This window comes from Plectropomus leopardus, chromosome 21 (assembly GCF_026936395.1).
Source record: "Plectropomus leopardus strain MGB_pleo_1.0 chromosome 21, ASM2693639v1, whole genome shotgun sequence".
Classification (NCBI taxonomy): Eukaryota; Metazoa; Chordata; class Actinopteri; order Perciformes; family Serranidae; genus Plectropomus; species Plectropomus leopardus.
The window spans coordinates 23475551-23501117 of NC_142196.1; the positions used below are offsets into that span (position 1 = coordinate 23475551).

The following is a 25567-nucleotide window of genomic DNA, read 5'->3' on the forward strand; positions in this document are numbered from 1 at the left end:
ACTTGTTTCAGCAGGAATATGATCAGAAATTTGCAAGAAATTAACAAACAGCAGTGTACTTGCAGCTTGGAAATGACTGGTATAGTAGTATTTTTTTACTGTTGAAAATCACAAATAAAAGCTTCTTAACAGAACTGGACATGTTACAGCAGGACTATGATCCAAAAATCGGGGAGAAGTTGATAACATCAGCAACCAAGAACCCGACCTTAGCTGGAGCTACAGGTAGCAGTGTACCTGAAGCTGGGGAATGACTGCACTTTTATGTCAAAAAGTCCCCAATAAAAGCTTCAAAAAATAACTGGACATGGAAATTAACAAAATCCTCAACCAAGATTACATGTTTCTTTGATGTTAGCATGTAGCTACATGTAGCAGTGTAGTTTACATAATGTAAACAATGGGAGTAGCATGCCAAAAGCAGACGGAAGTAGTATGAAGTATAATCTGACGGGTTTTTTTTTTCCCACAGGGATTACTTTTAGATACATTCCATTATTTGAAACCTTGTATAGCCACGTATATGGTCATATTTGACAGAAAATAAGGAAAAGCATAATGCGTCCCCTTTTTTTTGTTATTAGTAGTTTTTGTTATTCTGTGCTGTTAAACAAGGTGTGTTGTCGACACGGACCTCAGAGGTTGGACGGGAAAGACGCATCTCCTCGGCTGCCTGAACACATCACAGTGTGTGTGAATGTGAGCAGCTGGATGTAATGTTCTTTCCCCACCATTGCAGGTGCAACATTGATTTTGAGAGAATGGTTTGTGGGCTGGCTGGTTGAACAAGCTATTAGATTTTAGGGCAAGGCTTTTTATTCAAGGTCATGGCCAAACTAAATTTGTACTGGACTAAATCAGAAGAAGTGCTGCACTTAGACCAAGGAAATGACCAGATGGTGACAAACATTGGCCACCAGTGTTCCCTCTTGGCTCTTTGGTGCCATTTTTTCTTCTGCATGCTCGGATATTCATGCTGCGTAACCCTCAGACCTTACAGCTAGTATTCATTAAACAGCCTTTCTCTTATCAAAAGTAATGCATTATTTACTTGAAGGCACATTTCAGTATTAATACCAACCTTGAAATGTTCCGTACCTCATCATTTTCACTTTTAAAATCCAGCCTACAGCTATCTTGCAGAGGCATGATCTGTCTTCGTGAGATCGATGGTTTCCTTTGTTAGGAGAGAAATAGTTACCTTGTTCCTCTCAGACAGCAAGTTTGACAGCTGGTTTACAACTTTTCGATAAGTAGGTAGATAGTCTGCGTCCAGAACAGTTGAATAGATTTAAAAGTTCATGTTCAGTAATTTAACTGATAATGTTGTATGTTATTATCTGACAGCGCTGCCACAGCGGGAGCTTAAAGATGTCAAGTTCTGCATTTCTTTTTAACTGCCTGCTAACCAACTTCATCATGTTTGACGATGGGTAACTCATGTCTTTAGTTATAAAAAAAAGATATGAAAAGTATAATATTGTAAAAATCTAAGCATCACTATGGATTTAACCTTATTTATGTTACATCTTTGCAATTACCACATCAAATTTATGAGATAGTAGCTGTAATTACATGGATAATATTTCTTCAGCTCAACTAAAATCATTCTGATTACAGGTTCCAACTGAACTGCATACATCATAATTCTATATTATGTGTGTTTACATGAAGAAGAGCATATCTGAGTATAACCTTTTCAAGTTCTGCAAAGTGGCTCTGCCCTCAATGAAGCACTTAAATTGCCGGAAATTAAACAGAAGTTTCTTTTCAGACCCTTATTGACAAAATTCAGTTCATTCAATACATAAAGTACAAAAGGACAATGATGTAATATAACCTTAATATGGACTGAAACTTGGCAGAAAGAATGTATTTATTCCAACCAGAGAGAAATGATCTGATCAAGTGTTTAAGTGGTTATTAGGTGCTTTTTTTCAACACCACTCTCATCCGAATTTGAAATTCTTTATGATCGGGCCAGTCTCTTCAGAGTGAGGTTGTTGCATGTGGCAGTTTTATTCCAATCGGGTTGTTATTCTGATTAATAGTGGGAAATTATGGTTCATGTAAATACACCAAGTGTGAACTATGGCAGTTTATTTTGAATTAAAATCTGAGGCTTATACATTCAGGGATGGCCAGAGGAAAAAAATAATAGTTAAGCCACAACATAAAACTGTTATTTTAAATGTCTTTAGTCAAATCAACATACCTTTATTTAATTACAACTTATCTGCTAAACAATGGAGTCTGGCATAATTGGATGACAAATTGACAAAGCAGCATCGATAGCTTTACCCTCTAGTAATTGACATCCGCTATTGACTCTAGTGCAAGAGGCATTCCGCATGAACAAAAACCTTGTTAGCCTTTTTTTTCCTGTGCATATTGACATCACAGTCCGCATGGGTGAATACAATTCCCACTGGCTTCAGTGTAATTGAACAGCATGCCCAAAACTTCATCTCAGATTCTCTGGCCGTAGTGTTTCTTCTTTAACCTCCTAACACTTTCAGTTCTTGACCTACCATATAATTCTTTTCTCACCTGCTGCTACTTCCTCTTTGTGGTAAAGGACAGAAGTCACACACACCGAAACCTAATGACAAGCAAGTCTGAGATGTCTGAAAATGCATTATTGAGGCTACAGTGGACTTTTCAGTCTGAGAGAGCAAGAAATGGTTCTTTGTCAGCTAAGCTTCTTCTTCATCCCTCCAATAGCCGATGGTTGAGACAGTAATACACATTATACAAAGGTGATTCAATTTTGTATAGTACTGCATATGAAGCAGAAAGTCAAACATAAGGGTTTTTTTTGTATTAGTGCATCATTAATCAGTTTATCCAGTCAACTTAGTCTTATTCACAATTTTCTATTTGCTATTTATGGCTAAGTGGCTAAGTTTAGGCATTTAAAACTACTTGGTTAAGGTCGCCAGAGGACTGTTGTCATGTTTGGGTTAGAGAATGTCGGATGTTATTCTTAAAAGAAACACCCAGTATAACCTCTTCCCGATGATTTTTTTAATTATTATATAACAATATATATATATATATATATAACAATATCAAGTCTGCCTTTGCTACAGAGAAGGGATACTATAATTTACATCTGCAAGAGGTCACTTTGATTGAACTTATTCAAAATTATGCTTATTTGCTAGGTGTGCAAGGACTTTGGTTTTAAATTTAAATTTGATTTCAATGTGCAGTTGAATTTATTAATTAAAATCAAAAGCTGGATCGGCTGCATCACTGTGTGGGTCCAAAAAAAAGATAGAAAGAAAACGCATCAAAAATGACACAGCGTAGCTTTCCAGTAGCCTACAGCTGCACTTTTTTCGATATCATGGCCACTGCCTGAGTCAGAAATGACAGAGAAATAACCCTTAACCTCACGAATGTGCATTGAAAATGGTGTTGGAGACGGTAGGGAATTATCTCAGCATAAAAACATTAAAGTGGGCAAACTGTTTGCCTGGCTCTGTATAAAAATTCAAAAATAGGCCTACACCTGCAAACATCTCTCTTTTTAACACACTGTACCTTTTGCTGTTTAATTTGTACACAAACAGAAATCTGAAGAATTATTATTTAAAGGCGCAGTTCACCCCCCAAATCAGAAAATACACATTTTTCCTCTTACCTGTGGTCGTTATTATAGATTTAGATTGTTTTGGTGGCTGTGTGTTGGAGATATCGGCCATAGAGATGTCTGCCTTTCACTCCAATGTGATAGAACTAGATGGCACTTAGCTTATGGTGCTCAAAGCGCCAAAAATATACTTATGAAAAGTTTGACGGCAATGTTTCTTTGCAGAAGTCATGACCCAGTTACCTAAGATTATCCACACACCTTCTTCAGAGCTGTTTAATGTGGGGACTATTTTCTGTCTGCCACATAACACCTGCCAACCGTATCACTGCACAGAAGTAATATAATTATGATATAATTGCCTCCCAGCTCAAGCACTGTATGTCACACACACTAATGTAAGTGATCAACTTCAAGTAACTCTTGAAAAGAGCGTTTCCTTAAATAGTTCTTGAGCTATTTATGTAGGCATTTATCAGTTTTATCTGGTGAGAGGAGCCTCAGAACCTCTTCCACTGTGAGCTTACTTTTAATAATTCACTGACGCATCATCTTCATTATAAAGAGACTGACCACCGGTTCTGTCTCTGCACCCGCAGAAGCATAGCACACATTTCCTGTCTCCCCGACACACTCACAGGAGACACACCATCGACCTTTCTTCCCGCTGTAGCTTGACAGCAGAGCAAACTGCTCACTGCTTGTCAGAGAAGAGAGCACTTTCTCCAGGCTTCTTTCAGGTGGAGGGAGGAGGGGACAGGAAGGGTGAGGAAGAAAGGAGGGCAGGAGAAGGCATGTTTTTCTTTATGAAAAATCAATTCTCCTTTGGTACTTTTTCCACATGAATCCTCATGATAATACATTTAAAAATGCCACATCACACCTATAAAACGTGTTGTTCTGGGGGGTTTATTAGCAGCTAATTCATGTTTTTGTGTGCGTTTGTGTTAGACTCTGTGACCTCAGTTTTGCTGCATGTTGTTGCGTGGCTAATTACGCTTTGTTTCTAATAAAATGGCCATAAGAATTTGTGGTGCATGTGGTGCATTACCACATTGTGTAACTCACGCTGTCATCCATTTGCACCTGGTCATCAACTTCACTGGCTCACTGACAGTCCTCAAGCCTCGGCATCAGGTCAAACTAGCCGTGGCCAGCTAAGCATGTCCGTCAGAGCCGAACACCTCCTCCATCGATAACCGAGATTGTTTTGGTGCACCTGAGAATTTGTTCAGGATCACTGACTGGTTCATTGGTGGCTGTTGTTTGGGAATTATCCATATTTCAGTGTGTTCTCCTTGCCAGTAATTGTGTGCACAGCAACTGGAGTGCCCGCCTCGAATTGAAATGTCAAGCTTTGTATTCGGAAAGAGAATTCGCAGAGACTATGGAGGAGCATTAAGCTGTATTGATGGGAGTGGTTGAGCTATTGAAAGCGTATGATTATTATGACTGCTCGTAATTATCATCAGTACTATGATGGAGTGGAGCAGGGTGAGCGTGCAACAGGAAGAGCAAACTTTTCTGCACATTGTATGCACTTTTCTAAATAAGGCCACTTTTCTCCTTTTCTTTGAGGCTGTAATATTTTTAACAAGGACCCACTGTACTGTATCTTGCAGTCAAGGTAACAATTTCTTCTGTGCTACAAACACACATCTTGAGATCCCACCTTAACCTCTTCCACAGAAATTATCACCCACCTTGTATTTTAAAAAGTTGACTCATAGTTTGACATATTACTCATATAAAGTTATTTCCATTGATGAGTTGAATTCCAATGAACTGTTACATAAGTTATATATAGCAAACTTTTATAAGAACTGTTTTTGTTTCTTCTCTGTTTTTTAACCTTTATTTAACCACAGAGGATACACACGGACAGTAGTACTGTAGCTGAGATTCATATTCACACAGCTGCACACATTTCACATCTGGGAGCTGCCCACCACAGTTGTGCAGACTGAGGCTGTGCTGCACTGAGCAGTCAGCAGGAGCTTCCAGGGTTAAGTGGTCTGCCTCTCACTTTCTTTGCTGTAAAGGTGAGAAGGTAATTTTTAATTCCCAGTATTCGCCTGGATTTTTGAAGCCAGTCTGGGGATTTAATGGAACTATATAAGATATTTAAAGTGCATCTATGATTCACAGGTTCTCTCCACACAGCTCTCAACATGGAGGCTGCTCGCATCCTTCTCATTCTTGTAAATGCATTATCTCAAGAAGAACTTGATGGGATTTCTTTAAATGTGTCCACTTGGACTGAAGGATGATCTGATTTTAGTGGTCATAGGTCTACAGTCAAAGTCAGCATGGCCTCGTCTGTCTCATTTTTGTGAACATAATATCTCAAAAACACAAGGAATTTCAATTATCACTTTCAAAGTGATTATTTTTTGATGGTCTTCAGTCTAAGTTCAAGGTCACTGTGACCTTGCATTTGTCTCATTTTTGTAAATGCATTACCTCCTGAACACTTTGAGGGAATTTCTTCAAATTTGACACAAATGTTAAAGTCCACTCAGAGATAAACTGATCTTTTGCTACTGGTAAAGACTACTGGCCAGTTTGTTATGTTAAACATTGGTATCAGCACAGAATTTCACAGTCTGTGTTTCCCTGCATTTCTATCTATTCATCTTTATACGGTGGTCATTCAGTATGTTTCATCTCATGAGAACTAAAGGATGGTGCATTAGGATTAAGAAAGCAGCAGTGTTTTTAAGATTTATTTTTGCAAAAATGCAATGTTTGGAACGTACTGTGCATACAGATGGATAGAGGATTGGATTTCGCTGCAGGAGTGGTTTGAGAAGTTTTTCTAGACTTTTTTGTTTCTCATGTGTAAAAAACTTGCTTTGAATTAAAACGGACTACAGCCTGTGTTCTCCACGGAGGAGCAAACTGCATTCATATAGCGACCTTTTAAATCTGCAGGGGGCGAGTGTTTCATACTCACAATGGTGATATCTTTCAAGTTAAACACAGCCTTTTCATTATTTGTGTAATGTTCGACAAAGATCAAAGAAGGCTTATGATAAAAACGGCTTCAGAAGAATTTTGTGTGTTGAAGAAAAAAAAGATGCGTTTGTAGATTTGAAGTTACAACTGCACAACTTTTTGCCTTGTGGCAGCAGTAAGTGTATCTGTAGTCCTGCTCTTCTCTGCCTCAGTTGGTCAAGTTCATGCCCCGAAAACTCGATGAGCTCTCTACCTTCAAACAGCATGTATCCTGAGACTGAAAGAACCAGCATCTGTAAAACCTCCACAGGCAGTCAGGCAGCAAACAGATCCTGCTTTCGTTACTGCCTTCCTCTGCTGTCCGTGATTCTCATCTTGTTTTTGATTGATGCAAACAAAGTCAGGCATTCAGGGACCGTGCTGGGGAAAATGGTACATGCCTAGAAAACATTAGTGGATAATGTCTATTGTACCAAAACATACATGTTTTGGTTTTGAAACTTGACAGAAGATAGAACACAAACTCTTTTCAGAGATCTAACATTTTAAAGTTGAAAAACATAATTCTTTATTAAGTTGAGCCTCATTTTTATATCATTAATTGTCTGGAATAGTTTAGCAATAGCTGTTGAATGTATTTATGTTTTGTAGTTAACTCTGCAGGTGTTTGCACCGTTAGTGGCGTGGAGTCTGCCATTCCTGTGCTGAATTCAAACTGCTACCTTTGTACTAGAGATTTGTAGGACATGATGCAGCACGAAATCTGTTTGTAAGCCTCCCTATTCACTAGCCCACAGCCATATCAGAGCTGTTTTAAGATGCAGCTAATTCAAAACTAACATTTCCTGTTACTATACTGCTACATATTAAAACCTGGAAAAAGATGGGGTGGCTTTAATTGTGAAGCAGCCGCAGGAAATGCAATGTATATGTCACCAAATTTAGTACTGATTGTAGTTGTTTATCACTAGCAAGCATTCAGACAAGAGTTTATATATATTTATTTATTTTACAACAGATCAGCAGTGTACAGGAATGTTATTCTGCTGTCTTTTTCAAAATGTAAATGCCTTTTAGTTATCTGTCAATGCAGGACTTAGACTCTTTGTGGCAAAGTCCTGCATTCCTGTGCAAAATTTCTCCAAATTGCCTACCTTTACATAAATTGTTCACAGGAGATGATGCGGCACAAAATTCAGCGCTGCTGTTTGTAAACCTCCGTGTTTACTGTTCACTTGCCTACAGCTGTATCAGAGCATTATTAAGCTCCTAAACAGACTGAACATTTCATCTTGTAACTGTAATGATATTACACATTGACTCCCACAAGAAAGTTTGGGGTTTGTTTGATCCATCCACTGCCCCTCCTGCCTGCCCTGTAGGGACCTTTGTACTCCTTATATTACATTGTTACTGGCAGCATTTCAACCTTACACCGTCCAGAGGCGTATTATGTGGATGCGACAAATTCCGTCCAGCCACATTCTCATCCTACGCCAAATGCCGCGTGTCATGCTGCCAAAGCAGGTGCTGCCTGGCCGTCTGGCAGAATATAATAACACTGCGAATGTTTCTATCTGGCCGCACTCTCAGTGGACAACATCCAGGAGCATATTATGCGGAACTGGGATCTTACACTGATCTTACATCGAAAGCACTGCAAAAATGGTAGTATTTGACGACTTAAGAACGAGAATGGCCTAAAACCTCACACTCATGCTGCCCATAATACTGTCCTGTCGGCAGTCCCCTTTATACAGACATTGTTTCAGCGCTGTTACTACTTCCAATGGTGGCTTAAAAATGATCCCCCACCTCGCAGTTGTACCTTTCTACACAGCAGCGGGAGGTGGAAAAACGGTGTAAAAGTCCTTGAAAAGCCAGTGTAAAATGGGCTATAGACACCACAATGAGCCTGAAATCGCCTGAAATGGACACAAAAATGACACCTTTGATTTATAATGTGCTTTCAGACAACATTAGACACTGTCTCTGCAGCTGCTGTTTTGGAGTTTGCCATGTCTCACCTAAACAATGGCTTTGAAAAGTTTATATAGTTTGTTAAAGCACAATGTCTCTGTTAATAAAGAACTGACCTTGTATTGCAATTATTTGCACGCTGCTAATTATTCACCGAACCATTATGGCTGTAGATGCAGTTGCTAGGCAATCAGCGTAGCAAGTTCAAAGCCTGTATAGTTTTAAACAACCAGCGCCATTTGTGATTTGTCGTCTGAACGTATGAACAATTCAAACAGGGAGGAACAAAATGAGCTCAGTGCAAATCCCATCTTTGACATACTGTATATACAAAAAGCACTTTGTATTATATTTGTATTAATGCTGCATTGAGTGCACAAGGCTGTAATCACCAGTAAGAGTCCAGTAATGGCTTTTAATGGAAAAAACACATTTTCTTCACATAGAGTTCATTTCAGTCACACATGCGTCAAACAGCACTCAGAACTGTATTGAATAAGGCCTCATGTAATATGCAGCTATATGGTGAAGTGAATGCAGAGCACAAAAGCCGTAACCACCAATTATTAGATAAATATAGGGCTTAAAAAGCTGTTAAATTATTAATCGGCCATTCTTAGATGCAAAGCACGCTCTCCCATTTTCAGCTGAATAGCATGAACAATTGGGTTGCGGCAGTAATAACAGGTGGCCAGATAGAGGGTAAGCAGTGAATTATTTTTTTTTTCGGCTCTGAGGGGGGTTGCCGTGGTAACACAACAAGAGGCCACACAAACAAATGCACTGTGTACACACTGCTGTACCCTGGGAATTTATCACAGATTTTGATGAATTATTCCAAATTTTTCTTTTTTGCAGTCCATTGGGCCTTTATGGAGAACTTGCTGAATGTGTTTGAACAGCCACTGGGCAGTCACTGGGATGGTGAAGTGTTCATAATACATGAAAGTACCCATCAGTGGTGTCCTGCTTCTTCTATCTCCCACAGAGCAACAGCGACTGTTTTTGCAAGTGAAGTAGCCGCCCCGAGCACTTGATGTTTTTCTTTTGCAGTGGAGAGGTGAAAGCAGGTGTTTCTTGATATTTTTTTTAGAAAAGGAAAAGATATTTTTCATCGTGAGGGCACTTCAGCCAAACATTATGCCAGTGATAAGAGGGTGGAAGTCTATTCTTTCTACATGAGTGTTCATATTTTGTCGGAGAAAGCGATAAAAAACAGCAGGCCAGAATACATTAGCCTGGGTAAACATCAACAGGAGCAGCAGCCTCTTTTTATTAGACCCCTGCGCCTGGAAGCAGTGGGTTGTGGGGCATTTCATTTCCAGGAAGCGAGCGCGTCTGCCTGTGCATATTGTTTCCATGACGGCAATTTATTTCGCCAGGAGTGGCACGACCAAGTGTTGCGTTATGGAATGAAGGCTGATAGATAAGAACAGAAAGAAAGATACTTTTCAATTCTTAATGTTCCTGAGAGATGCAGCACACACTCGCACTGCCGCCTGGCCGCTGTGAATACCAATCGCTCTGGGTGTGGGCCGAGGGACATGCAGCGCTCTGCAGTGAAATCCTCAGGCCGGCTTTCCCTGCTTCCCTCTCTCTGGTTTTCTGTATTCTACCCCAAATCTCATCCTCCACAGCGACTCAGATGACTTTCTAGTTAGTCCGCAGCTGGAAGGGTTCCATGTAAAATGCTTCACAGGCTGTGTGAGGATGTCAAGTAAGCTGAGCAGCAAACATGTATCTCATAAAACTCAAGTAACCTGAGCAGGTACAGAACTGGGAGCCTCTGACTGGATTGCATTTTTATGGAGAAAGAAACAAGAGCCAGATAGAAGCATACAATGTAACAGTTTACTACAAAACTCGGACTTTGCTGGTTGCTTGGGTTGTATATATTGAGACAGTCATGGACATGGACAGGAATCACATGTACACATGGGCAGATTATCAGACAATGCTCCATCACCACAGATATGCAAAGGGCACCACCATCTCAAATAAATAGGACTAAGACCCAGACTTTGTGGTGGTTTTGTGGCTCTTTGTAGTCGTCATGTATATTTTGTGGTTTTGTGTCTCCTTTTGGTTGTTTTGTGCATTTTTGTAGTCAACTGTGTCTCTTTGAAGTAGATTTGGGTCTCCTCGTGGTTGTTTCCCTCGTTTTTGTAGTTACTTTGAGTCTCTTTGTAGTTCCTTTGCATATATCTGTGGTCTTTTGATGTCTCTGAGGTCATTTGAGTCTCTACCTGGTCAGTATGTGTTAATGTGAGTCACATTTTGCACGTGAAGGCCAGGGAGCCTCTTGGACTTTGGGCCCCTGGGCGGTCATCAAAGTTTCTCAGCTAGAACTGAACCAGGAAAGTTGCAATTAGTTGGTATTGTATGAACCTTTGACCACGAGGACACAGGAGAGCCTCCGTATTTTGATTTTTAAATTTTCTGTGCGGGAGACTGGTCATTTAGGTCTCTAGTTTTAATGAGATAATTGTTTTAAGAAATGCCCATTTTGTGTTGCATATGTAGTATGAATACTGACTGTGCTTTTATCCTTTCTGTAAACCCCATGATAAAATCCCTGTGCTGAAACGCGTCAATTGAATAAAGCGCAGACATTTTCAGCGAGTCAATTAGTGTTGCCAAGTTATTTTTCACACTTGGTTCTTTGTTACTTGAGCACCTATTCAACTGATGAGGCAGTGTCAGGCAGCACCGTCTTTGTATGCCTCAGCTGAAGTTGACAGAAGAATTACCCACTAATTACATACAGAACATTAAATTGTGTGTACATTTTGTGTCAATATGAATTAATGAGTACGTGACTTGTAGAAGGTAACCCAACCAAAGGAGAAAGAAAGAATAATGAGCTGATTTAACTGAGATGCAGATTGTGAAAGGACTTTAATTTAACATGTACAAACACTGGCGTATAGTTGATACTTTCACAGACATTTGCTGTAATTTAACTCCTACGATTTTCTTTCTAAAGTGAAGTGAGACTGTGAAGGCAATGCTATTGACTCCAGCTACACATCTTATTTTAGAGTTTGTCACTGACGATCCAATTTGAGTCAGAGGTCTGGGACTTGCTTCACAGAGTCAGCACATTGCACATTTGCAACACAAGGCTAATGATATGCTGGAACGTTTCCCGGCGCTACCTTTGAATAGACATTTGTCATTAACGGTGGCATGCAGCAGTCAGGAGGATGACCACACAAGTCATCAATTTCAACCTGCACCACTGTCTAAGCAGTCATATATCTTTGGTGTGTAGTGTTGCTGAAGTACAGAGATAGAGGTAAATCTTTGATTCGGCGGAGCCACGGTAACATTTGCGGATACATTTCGCTTCCAATGACAGATGTACAGACACACACACCGCCACGGGAGAAAGTGATGAAATGAGGAGAAACTCTGGCTGTATTGTTCTTGTTTCCTAAAGAAGACTTATGTGTTCAGGCTGATAAAATAGAAAGGGGAAAAAAAAAGATTTTGCCCTCATGCATTATACATGAGAGCCAGGCAGGAAGCACTTTTCCCTCATGCGTGTGCCTCATCACTTGTTTAGCCATGTCATAATGCGTGTTCAGCGAGCAGAGCTGTAGCTATAGGGGACGCTCACCGATAAAAACCCTAATCATTCTTACTCTGTTTCCATAGAGACGGGGTACAATACAGGATAGATGTGATTAATTGCCTCTATAGAATGTGCACTTGCATGTAAATGAGCATTTTGCCTTTCGCCGTGGCAGAAATAATATGTAAGGTACACGAATTGTCAGTGATTGGTTTTGATGAGGCAGATTCAAGTTCAGAAAGACTTTTAATCACATGTGCAGATCATGTCATGAGAAGCATTCCTTCAGGTTTATTCCCAAAACGTGCCACACACACTGACTCATCCTCTTGGCAGTGGTTCTTACATGGTATTTTACAGAGATGTGATTTAGTGCAAACTCTGCAGAGAGAGGTCAGCTGGCGGTGGCGCCCTCCCAGCATCTCTCTAATGGACTGGAAGAGATTCACTCGCAAATCAAACAAACCAGGCGGAAGAAGCTCAAGAACAACGCACACACGCACACACACACACACACATACACAGTGGCCAGTTTGAAATTAGTTCTCCTGCAGTGAGTAACAAACAAGACGGCTTGTTTATGCACAGCACTACAGCGGCGCAATGTTGTATGACAACAATGAAATTGTCGAGTTGCGTTTCGATTCAATCATGTCCCCTTCATGTTCTTTGACCTGTGAAGCATAGAGTTGGGAGAGGCGCGTGATTTTGGAATCAGAGATTAAAACTTTGATTGAGAAGGGCGTTAAAAGAAAATCAGTCTGTGCTGAAAACCACTTAAACAATCGTTGAGGATTTGGATTTGGGATTAATCTGCTCATATTTTTGCAAAAATGAAGTCAGTTTGAGGGGGATGAGAGAAGCAAAGATCCCAAATCCCTCTATTTGGGGATTAGAATCACATCTCTGCACTGTAAAAATAGGCTGAAATGACACCTAAACTGCCTCTTCTTATGGAGTCATTTAGTATAGTGTAGAAGGGAGGCCAATGTGGTATTTAAAACTACTGCCAACCAAGAGATTTATGTCATTATTTAACCCAAACATTAAACTGAAGTATTTACAATAGATCCTTATTAAAAAAATACATGTTTGAAATTTTATACACGTTACAACTTTTTTTAAACTCAGAAAGGAAGGTAAATTTAATTTTAATCTCATTTATCCAAATATTTTACATAAGTTACTTGTTAAATTGAAGCTTTGCATATGTTTTTACTTATGTCTTCAGGTGTTCTTTTTTGTCAGCAGTGGTTTACATTGTACATTAGATTTTGGTCATGTTCATCCAACTTCTCAAAAAATTAGGAATGTGTACTCTTAACTTGTCGGTCTTGTCGGAATGGTTATCAGACAGACAACATCAACAACATCACGCAGAGTTCTGGTTTAGCCAGTGGATATCCAAGTTAATCAGCGTTAATCAATATGAGGAGAAAATTGCATATGAATTCAGATTAAGAAAAAAAAAGGTAATAAAAACGAAAAATCGTCATGAGATGACAGCTAGTGGGTTTGGACTCTGCATTTTGGCCAGTGCATTTCACCTCTTTTACCCTCCTCTCGGACTGTTAACCTGCTGCTCAAACATAATTGGTTAATACTACTCAGACTATTAATCAAAACTGAAATGCTTCTAATACCAACATGTTGTCCTGCCACCTACAGATGCTCATATCTGTTTATTTAGATTGATTACTGGTTCCCGAACCAGAATAATCAAATTACATAGCCCAGGGTTTCCCGCACATTAATTTATTTCAGGCGACCCATCACAAGATCAGTATCTGTCGCAAGATATCAATTTATGGTTTTGGAGCTTGACCTTCCATGAGGTTAACTGTAGTGATATATATACTGTTTGGTTATCCTTTGTGCCACACTCGTAGCACAGGGGGTACTCTAGACACAGATGGAGCAGTAGACCTCCAGGCGCAGTGAAACTTTAGCGTTCATTACGCTGGTTCTAAAAATTTGTTTTCACTTGCCTCTGCAGCAGCTACTCCTCCTGTCCATCAATCTGTTCTGATCACTTCTGATTTTAATTAGACTGATCAATTATCAGCCTGAGAGTCAAACCCCACAAGGAGCTGCTGAGGAAAATCAAACTTAAGGTAATACAAAGTGACACACACAAACAATGCAAAGTTTGTTGATCCCTTCCCCCAATCATACCTTATGTGTCTATGTAATCTAATCTAGACCTTATTTATCATTCAGTTTTGAAAGTTTGTATTCTTTATTTATGTAGATTACACACCAGTGTTTTTACACCACCTTTTACAAGACCTTAATTTGGAGTTTATTGACCTTTTGTAGTCAGTGTTTGGAGGGAGCATTGTCTGTAAAAAGAAAACAAGAACAATGTAGGCAGGGTTTTAGACGAGGTTGGAAGATAATAGAGATTGTAGCAGACCCACTGCACCCTATGTGGTGTAAATATGCATTCTTACCTTTAGGGCAAAGGTATAGTATGCCCAGAATGTGGACTAAAAGAGGCATTACATCATTTGTCTCCGGTTTGATTTACAAGTATTGAGGCTTTGTATGTTTTTATGATGCTTGTTTTTACTGTATATAACGTGTTGCTGATGTGTTTATCAAACTCTTTTATGCTCAGTTGTGCAGCGTGAATTCCCCATAGGGCGATAAAAGATTCATTCATTCATTCAGTTCTGCCAGATAATTGTTGCTTGCAGTTTTCCTCATTGACTGAAGCCACAAACAGTCTTGAATAACTAAATGCGTCTTTAATTTCTGATGTTTTGTTGACTCTAGTGTCAGCAGCTGCTCTCATCAGCTTCTGTTGCTACTCGTTGTGTCAGCCAACCTCAGACCTGTCATGCTGAGAGACGTCGCTCTAATTATTTTATGATTTGCATCGGTTGCTGTTGGTGAGTCTGTACCCAACACGAGGTTACAGATTTGATCCACTTAGATGCCAACTTGTTTCTGTTAACAGCATGTGCCATCTTGTGTCTGTCAAAGTGTCAGTGAGCGAAACACTGAACCCCTGGCTGCCTGTTGAGGTCTCTCTGGATAAATGCATGAATTAAAAACTGACTGGCTCATTACATCCAATTCCCATTGTCTGATTCTAGCAGAAAAATACTTTGTTCTTTGCTGTCTGTTGTCATTCAGGCTTTCTATAAGCCCCCCATAGCTGCGTTCCCCTACATCTCCAAAAGCATTGTATGATCAGTGCAGTGTAACAATGTTATATTTTTGGCAACACTATTAACTCTCTTTGTTGTATAATTAAACCAATGGAAATATGCATGAAAGTACTTAAAATATGCAGAAATGTACACGTGCTGTTCCCCATGGGCCTTTAGATAGCAGATACCTTGCATGCTATTGCTTTAGTGTCTTCATTGAGAATCAGAATTAATGACCTATACAGTCACTTATGCTAGAAATCAAAGGCATTATTATTTCATCCTCAGGGAGAGCGCATGTAACCGCGCTCGCACAAGAGGTTTCAGTTTGAGCTATTAAAGCGGCAGTGGGAGATGGGCCAAGGCTTCATTTCTAGTTTAGCATCCCATAAAGGGAGCACAAATGGAGCAGTTACTCACGCTATACAGCCTCTCTGATGACTTGTTCCTTGTCAAAGTGGCTACTTTTTTCCCCTTCAAACTTGACTTTATTTTCCATTAGTTTTACCATCATTACCATTTACCACCATCATGTTGAGAGATTTACTCCTAGTTAGCAGGTTAGCTATCCCCTTCTTACGGTACAGAATAATTTTTGCAATATTTAGAATGTGAATCTGAAGAAGATGGACTATTTTGACCCAAGAAATTATTCAAGTTTGATAAACTGGAAACTTGCCAAATATTGTATCTGGGTCCAGCGTTTTATAGATCACCATCTCAAATTCAGTTTTATAATGAACAGCTTTCAAAACCAGTGAAATTATTGAATATTTTGGTGGTGGTCAGTTTCCTCTGACTGCAGCTCCAAAGTGAAGATAACAATAATAAAAAAAAAGTTGATATGGTCAGCTGAGTTGCTTTCAGTTATTAAAGTGCCCTCATAGCAATAAACCTAATGAACAGTTGTGAGTGTTGCAGCAAGTGCTGTTCAGGCTTTTGCCCCGAGCTTCGCCTCTCAGGATACAGGCTGCACTAGCATATTGGTTGAGGTTGCTGGGGCTGTATGTAGCACATGCCTCAAGGATGGAAAAAAGGTATGTATTTCCGCCATATTGTATCTGCATGTTTTGCTGGTTAAAAATACATATTTAGTCTGTAGTTTTACTTTATATTATATACTAAATATTTTCTTTAAACAGCACAAGAGTTGAACATCCATCAAAGAAATTCAAGTAAGGTAAATGGGAGCATTTCTTTTGTGTTACTTTCCATATTATGAAAAGCACCTTTGCCTTTGCTTGTCAAAACATGGGCTGCTGTATTCTGAATGAGCTGAAGCCCCTGGACAGCTTTTATGTAACAGTAATAGACTGCCAGACAAGTGTTTCCAACTCTGGCAGGAAAAGAAATCGTCATAATTTTTTTTAATGTTCTAGAGAAGGCTACTTCGGTGATGGTGCTGATTTAGGGAAATAAACTGATTAGCATTATCAGTTAAGTGGTCCTGCGAATGATATGAGTGATATGAGTTCCAAGTAGAGCTGCTGCAACTTTGCGTTGAAATGGACCAGTTAAGGTGGTTTGGATATCTGATGGGGATGGTCCCTGTTTGAGGTATTCTGGGCACATCCAACTAGTCAGAGGTCCTGGGCTAGGCCTAGAGCATGCTGGGGGGACCTGCGAATGCCTTACGGTCTCTCAGGAGGAGCTGGAAAATGTTGCTGGGTAGAGGGACATCTGGAGTACTTTGCCAAAATGGGCCAGTTGAGGTGATTGAGGCATTCGATCAGGATGCCTCCTGATTGCTTCCACTTAGAGGGGATACACCAAAAGGCCCTGGGGAAGACCCAGAACATGCTGGGGGGATTTTATTTCTCATCTGTCCTGGGAATGCCATAGGGTCCCCCAGTGGAGCTGGAAAGTGTTGCTGGGTAGAGGGACATCTGGATTACTTTGCTCAACCTGCTGCCTCTGTGACCCAGTCTCGGATAAGCAGATGAAAGTGGATGGATGATTGTACCAGATCACTCCGAATATGCACACACTTTCAGCATTTTTTATGGTCCAACAAATAAAAATGCTGAAATGGCTGTGTTCTCAAAACTCTTAGAATAACTTTTGCAGCTGTTGACTGTGAGAGACATCAGCACAGTGTTGCATTTCACACCCTTGGGGCGGTATCAGCACTCATGATTCCTGTGCATGCTCTGTGATTTAAACATGACAGCTGCTGAGGACAAGAAAACACCAGGATCTTGTTTTTTATTTGAGTTTTGGTCCTGAATTCATCTGCAGTGTCCCACTCTTTTTTTTCTCATCCTGTCATGTTCTGGTCACGCCTCAAGCTTTCCTGTCAGTGAGTCTTCCTGCGGCCTCCCAATGTGTCATTTATTTACTGTTCCTGTAAGCTCTGATGTCTGTCTCCTCACTGCTCATTTTATACCTCATCTCTCTTCTGCCATATAATCACACCGTCATTACTCCGGCACATAAGGTCTGGCTAATTAGTCCAATCATTATTATAATTACAGATCAGAGGGGCATGATCAGGAAGGTTAGGCAAGGTTTCCAGCCTGTGTCTGCACTCTTACCCAGGCTGAATACGTGATTACCATTATTCCCTCCAAGCCCAGGAACAGAAAAGAAGTCTGAAGTTCTTGGTGAGGTTTCTGTCTTTGGTCTTTTAGGCTGAATTGTTTGGGGTCCAATTATTGCTGTGCTTCAACCCCAGCAAAGTATGGATCCTCAAAAGAATGCTGCTCATTCGCTGTCTGAGAGGGAGCTTGTGAGGTTTTGTATTTTTTTGGATGGTTTCCAGTGTCAGTGTTTTCCCACAGAGATGTTGATCTATATGGAAATGCTGTTTGACACTGACTCTTTAGTCATCATAAGAGTGCAATAGATCTTTCAGCATGGCGGATGTTAGTGTCGCAGAGTGTGGAGAGAAAATAACAGAAGCAATTTTCAGACTTGCAGCATCTGTATATGTGTTTGCTTGTGCTACAGTGGTACAGCTGCCATTGGACAGTCCACTTAGCTTTTTTTCTCACTTTTATTTGACAGTGGTAAATCCATAGACTGTGTAAAAGAAGTGGCCTCTTGGTCTTAAAGGGATACTTTGCCAATTTTCAACCATTGTATCGTAACAATGTGGGTACTAGGTGTAAATAGACTCTTTGTCTTTGAACTTTGTTTCCCAGCAATAAATGCATATTTTGGCAGAAGATGCCCCTTTCTCTCGCTTAAACTGAGATTATTCAGTAAAACTAGGCAGTGCTAATCAAACATGAACCAATATTCGGTTACTGAGTTAAAAGTTTTATAGAGACATATTTTAGTGCACTGTTTAACTGTAAAACAAGATCATTTGATACCAGCCAGCCGCCGTACTGTTTTAGGATGAGCTTGCCAATACCGACTCATATTAGGGCTCATTTATTCTCTATGTTTAATATGTATATAGACATGGTCACCTTCCTTATGTACTCTGCATTTGTTTTTACGCATTTGTGCACATTCTCTGACAACTTAAGGATATGCATAATATGAAGCCGGAGAACCGGAGAGTGAGGGGGCAGTGTAGCGTATCTCCATTGAGATACGACAATAGGAGACAATGAAGGTCCTGGGTTTTTTGGCTGTTAAGTAAAAGCAAAAGCCACAGCCCTTTTTTGTTTTCTCTGGTACGGTAACACCAACGTTAAAAGTATTTATGTCTTTCTACTGCATATAGCCCAGTTTTATGAAAAGACCATCCTGCCAAATACTTCTTTAAAAGTGAAGTGCCTTCAATCTGCAGTCTTTCCAGTTGTCAGCAGGGGGTGACTCCACTGGCTTCAAAGAAATTGGATTGTATAAAAGTCTATCTACTATCAAGTCTATCTACTCACTTAATGTATTACTTCAGTAAGCATTCTCCTCAATTGCCAGTTTCAGGTCTTCTTTAATACAGAATTTTTTTTTCATTATGGTCCCATTTTAAGTAAAAAGACAATAAAGCAGGGCACCTTGTGATTGACACGTTACTACCAATGCAGTGTCCTCAGGCTCAAATTCACCCTCACTGACAAATATGGTCACTTCTAGCGTCCAAAAAACTTTCTTCCCATCAGAGTAAGAAACATTGAGTGACTTTATCAATAAAATCTTTACCTGAAAACGTTGGTCTAAGACACACTGTGAGATTTGATGCTACACTGAGCAGCTGAGTTGATTCCTGTATGATGCGTAATGGAACAAAATCACATGGACATTTAAATGGTCACTTTACCTTTAACAAATAGCTTTGCTACACAGCATGTCTCAAGCTGAAGCCCATCCAGATTTAGTTGAGGTTGCCCTACAGTCTGCATTTCCACATATGCACACAGCCACACAGACGCAGAGATAAGATTGCTAAATTTAAGACGCTGTGATGGAATCATGCCCAGCTTTCAATTGCGTTATCTACAGCACATAGAAGAGATAATAAACAGTCATTGCTCAGCACAGCATGAGTTATTTCTGCATCTCTTTTATTGTGCATTAGACACATTGAGCACTCTTTCATGCTTGCTTTCCATCCCATTATTGCATGTAAGTAGTTGCTCTCTATAGAGCATTTTTTTTCTCCAATTTTTTCACTATTTCCATATTGTAAATCCCACATATACTATCGACTACAACAATCAGCAGAGGGCTCAATGCCTCTCTCATAAAATCTCCAGCAGGATTTTCAGTTCTGCAGAAACACATAAAGATTGTTTCAGAGAGATGGCTGAGCACAGAATTATAGAAAATAAATCACATCGCAGACTGTCAGCTCATCACCCACAACAATGCATTTTATCAGCTGAAATGATCCCCTCTCAAGAAGAACCGACTGAACTCATGAGTGGGCATGTTTGTTGTTTGTTTATAGATCTATTCATTTTGCAATAATTTGTTCTGCTCACCATTGTTTTATTGGAGACTTTGTGGTGCATTTGTTTGAGTTTGGACCCATGAGGAAGATGATTTATTGTTGAATATTAATGAGCCAGAGTTTAAAGCAACTTCTGTTGTCACTCAGGCTTGGTCTATTGTTTGATTTTGCATAAGCTGCTGGATCTCCTGGATGGTCATGACCCACTCATTGAATCTAGAGTACAAAAGAAAAGTAACTGTGATATAAAATTTCTGGGTCTTTATTGTTAAAAAGTTATATTGTTAATCATAGGTGTTTTGCGGCCACCTGTTTCTGTTTTTCTATCAGCTTCTTAAGCATTAATCGTTGGAGTTTTGTAGAAGCCAGTCTATTTTCTTCAGGCTTCAAATAAAGATCCATGTGTGTTTGTGTGTGTGTGTGTGTGTGTGTGTGTGTGTGTGTGTGAGTCTGTATATCCATCGGCTTTTTACACTCCAAAACGGGTGTTTTGTAGCAGCCTGTCTTTGTGTGTTTATCAGCTTTATATGCTCAAATCATAGGTGTTTTGTACCACTGATGGTCGCATCAGTGGGGATAGTGCCATGAAAAGCGTTTTTTTTTTAACAGAGAAGAGGCTGCTTTTCCTCCTTGGATTGCACCCAGACATTGGGATTTTTAAGCCAAAACATGATATTTTCTCTTTTTTTGTGCCTAGAAAATGTATTGTTGCAGAAATGTACATTTTTACTTCTAACTGGCTGTTTTGGTTTTTTTTTTGTTTTGTTTTATTTTTTGCAGTGGCTCATGGGTATCCTAATATTTCTAGCCATTAGCCAGACCAGGCTGTTTCAGAAAAGTTTAAATAGTTCAAATAAAAAAACTGATGTCTACAACATAAATTTTACTTGTATCATCCAAAATAACTATTGTTTTACTGTGTTGAAAATACTGAGGATATAATTAAAAGAAAACTTTTAGATGGGAACTTGCAGCTGAAAAAGATTTATGAAACAGCTCAATCACATTTATCCTTTATAATCTGTCAAAAGCTTATCGAACCCCTCTTACTGAGAGCAAATCACTCACCATCTGCACTCCCTAGTTCACAAACTGAATAGATACATTACATGTAAAACAACATGTTTAATTTTTACTTGTTCTTTTGTCGTGCCCTTGTGGCTGTCGCTGCTCTGCATCTACAGCTAACTAACTTGTAATGAATGTGTGTAATGGGCAGTCTGGTAAATACCCTCGATTGCTCTTATCTCCAGGCTAATGATGTCTTGGGCCCCTTTCAATTAAGGTGGGAACGAGGTCACTAAAAGGTTTGCTTCATAGCTCAGCCATTCAGCTTCATTAAAGCCTTAGCGTGTATTCATTAAGGCTCCAGCCACAGGTCCCCGAAGCACATGCTCTGCTTCGTTCTTTTTATCCTCTATAAACTAATTAAGAACTTATTAATCCTCCACTAATAGTTTGGGCGCTGGACTCTTTCTGCAGGGTCCCTCTTGGTTGTGGTTTTGGCGTTGGTGGATCTGTGTGTGAGCCAGACCAAGCAGCTTGAGGTGGAAACTTTCAGGGATGATTTGTCTTAAAATTCACAAATTGAGCCAATTATCTCTGGGTGTTTAATTTGCTCAAGGGGTTCAGTAGCATCACCATCATGCTTCAGCTGGCACAGAATTTAAAACTATATTGAATTTATACTATATTGAGTTTGTGAGGAAAACTTTGACTCTGGTGAATGAAGAATCCAAAATTGGAGACAATTCTTGCAGTCTGCTTAAAAAATTGTTTGCTAACACCTAATAACAACTGTAGCAGGTGAGGGGTTAAAAAAAAGTAGCCTGCGCAAGCTAGCCAGCCAGATTAACTTCTTCTCTGATAGTTTTATGTTTTGAGTCTACCTGAGATTTTGTTGCATTAAGTTATTTAACTAATACTTTGTTTTTATTGAAATAAAATTTCACCATCTTTGTACATTTCTATTAGGCTATTATCATGAAAACAAAACAGGCTACACTTATTTAATCTTAGGTATAGCAAGATACAGATTTTACCAGCAAATTTAGCTGTTGAATAACTGTAGAATAAGGAGAGTTTAGTACATGTAGCTCTGAGCGTTAAGTTTGGAGGACATCCAGATTCACCTATAGCTGCTGACTGGACTGTCTTGAATTATTACTGTAATATATTGTGAAAACTATGTGCTCATGTAATTTTTCACCGAACCTAGCCACCTGCTGCACATTACCGTGTGTCAAATGCATTTCCCTTCTGCACATTATTTGATTTGAGCAAGGACATGAAGCCTAAAACCACTTTGCCCCTATTGTTTTTATTTCATATCCTGCGGTGATACTTTGTCTCGTGCCATATTCATCCCTCAGAATTCACTTATAACAATATTAAATGGCAATAAGTTCATTTCTGAATTTGTCGCTCAGACCAGAAAAAAGAAAAATTCCCCTCAAGGTTCCTCATAACTCAGACTCATTTTCCCAACCCCAGAGATTCTCTCTGCTGTTGTCGAGCTTTTGTCAAGCATGCAATTCACCAACGTGTCTTGGGCTCCATTTTTATCTGTCACATTCGTTTGGGGGTGATGGCTGCTGATGCTCGGCTCATTAAGAATTCTCCCCCCTCCTCCTCCCGCTGCTGCTGCTGCTGGCATGTCTCCTTGAGAACCGAGATGCTGCGACTGACTCACGTTCGTCCTTGACTGACACCCCCAGCGGTCCCTTTCATGAGTTTGCTATTTACCTCTGATTATTTTCCTTTTCTTCAGTCTCTTTAGATGTTTCTCTCTTTTCTTTCTCACATCCCACATGTTGTTTCAATTTTCTTCCATTTTGTTCTCCTTCTTGCTTCGTAACTCTGATTCGCTCCCACAATAGTCTTTTTACAGTTCTGACCATGTCTTTTCTCTTCCTCTCTGTGTCTCTGCAGGAGCTGGTGGGCAGTAACCCTCCGCAGAGGAACTGGAAGGGAATAGCGATCGCCCTTCTTGTCATTCTGGTCATCTGCTCGCTGATCGTCACCTCCGTCATCCTGTTGACACCAGGTACACAGCACAGAACGGAGAGGAGTGTGTGTTGGGGAGGGGGTCACGGCACCATACACCACACGTCGCTTTGTTTACACAGCCATTATTATGCAAAGACATGCCCATTACGTTTCACAATCAATCCCAACACGAACAATGGAAACAGTAACGTGTGTATGTCAGTATCTCTGTCCTTGTGTGCGGTCCACGCTCTTGTGCAATATTTGCTGTGTCACCCACTGAAATGTCACTGTTATCTTCCACATGGGTACTCTTTCTTGTTATAACGGACTTGTTTAGTGAAGGTCAGTAGACCTCATTGAAGTCAGCTTGTGCAACATTGCTTTCTTCAGAAACGCCGTCCCCATATATCTCCTTTGTTTAGTTCTGCAGTGATAGTCAACTTACTGCCTGCAGGCCATATCTGGCCCCCAATAAGGTGCCAGGTGGCCCCCCAACCACTTTCTAATTCACAAAAAATAAAGTGATTCATACTGGGAATAGTTTTTGCAAAGTATGTGTAGAGTGCCAGAATGCATAAAACAGCATCAAAAAGTGCCAGTGGAGGATTCATACCCCAACAGAGCTCCGTACTAAGTCAAATGTCCTAAAATCCTATAAATGTCAAAATCATAGAAAACTGTAAAAGTCCTCGAAATCTCCTAATATACTAGACACTTTCTAAAATTCTAGGAACATCATAAAATCCTCCTTATACAGTCATAGAAAACTCATGAAATCATAAAAACACTCAAATGTACTAAGATCCCAGAAACCCAGAATCCCTCAAATTCAATAAATTTCCTAAAATCCTTAAAATGTCCTAAAATTCTCAAAACATACCAAAATCTCAGAAATGTCCTAAAATCCTAGAAATGTCCTCAAATCTGACAAACATGTATGGGGCTGCTGCGACTGGCCTGCAGCCCAAGCAAAGCAAGTTCAGTATCCCTGGTTTACACACATATCCCTGCACACACACATATTGGACAGTTTCTTTAGTTATTTTAAGTTTAATTTCAGAATGACCTTCAAGTATTGTGTTTGCAGAGTTACATGAAAGTTTGATCAATAGGCCATCTGTTTATATTCAAGCTCATAAAGCTCCATGACATGGTTTTATGTGCTGCCAGAGCCAAATCAGTCAATACAACTGCCGATGTGTGCGCACTATAATTCAGTCGCAAAGACAGTAATCACTGTGCCCTTGTTTATGATTTTCTGTCGCAGACAATTGCAGTTAATGTTTCTGAGGATGTTGAGGGCGTGGTGGGAAAGCAGGCTCTACTATTGTAAAATAAATTCAGTTTTTCCACATAATCCTCAGAGATCTAGACGGGTGTCAGAGCAAAACATCGCCGGCGTAGAGTGGCAGGTGTCAAAGCAGCGAGGCCTAAAATGCTTCGTCACCTCCTGGCAGCGACCTGTTCCTGTCCCGGGGCGTTTGTTATGGACTCGGATGAACCTGAGCTGTTTAATGTGGCACTTCCAAACATGGTGGGCCAGCGGGAGTCAGGCAGAAAGTAGAGGTCGAGGCAGGTGGTGTCTCCAGCTTGTACCTCGTCCTAATCCGTCCCTCCCCGCGTTGACTATGTGTGCTCAAGCAGAACCACTGTTCCGCTCCAAGTCTCGACACAAGCTGGGTTGTAGCGGCCACTGTGGGGCCGCCAGCAGACTGCCCATTAAAGGAGCTGTTTGCGGAGGATATGAGGTATTTTAGGAGCTTTGGGGATATTAGAATATGTTCTGGCCTCATCAGATGCAGTTTTGAAAGTTGGTGTGGATTAATTGGGTATTCTGACCAGCTGAGATGAGCTTCAGGATAATCTCGCTCCATAAATCATTCCTCAAGGACAGTGGCTTGTTTGACCAAAGACAGTTTATTTTTCTCCTTTCTGGGGATATCAGATTTGAGATGGAACAGCTAATTGAATCCCTGGGTTTGAAGATCTTTTTTGTGCTCATCAGGTTAACGGAAAAGCTTACTCTTAGAGGAACAGCTCACCCCCAAATCAAAAAACACATATTTTTTCTCTTACCTGCAGTGCTATTTATCAAGTGAGATGGTTTTGGACTGAGTTTCAGAGTTACTTCTGCATGGTGACATGGCTTGCAAGTGTAGTTCATAGTTTCTACACGAAACTACTCAAAACAAGGTCTATAGATCTGACTGCACCATATTTACGTCTGAGCCCGAGAGAGTTGTAACAGAGCCAAACCCAAACTCGGTGCATGCTCTCTTTGTTATGCCTCTGTGATAATAGTTGGGTTTAATTACAGATTTTTGCAAAACTTAAGCCATATTTTTGAAATGTGGATAAACACAATTGCGAGATGACTTTCCAGTGAGTGATATTATGCTCCCGCGATAAGAAACATTGCGATGGATGTTCAAAACATTAGCAGGTTTATTTCTATTGCA

General features: G+C 40.1%; 1 protein-coding gene across 5 annotated transcripts in view; it reads left to right on the forward strand.

The window, feature by feature from the left end:
• Nucleotides 1-25567, forward strand: part of LOC121960626 (A-type potassium channel modulatory protein DPP6) — a 269989-nt gene that overhangs the window by 152931 nt on the left and 91491 nt on the right. For all 5 annotated transcript variants that reach the window (XM_088072016.1, XM_088072017.1, XM_088072018.1 and 2 more), the window contains one exon: nucleotides 23049-23163. In XM_088072016.1, coding sequence (XP_087928142.1) covers nucleotides 23049-23163 — 115 coding nt within the window. The remainder of the gene's footprint in view (nucleotides 1-23048; nucleotides 23164-25567) is intronic.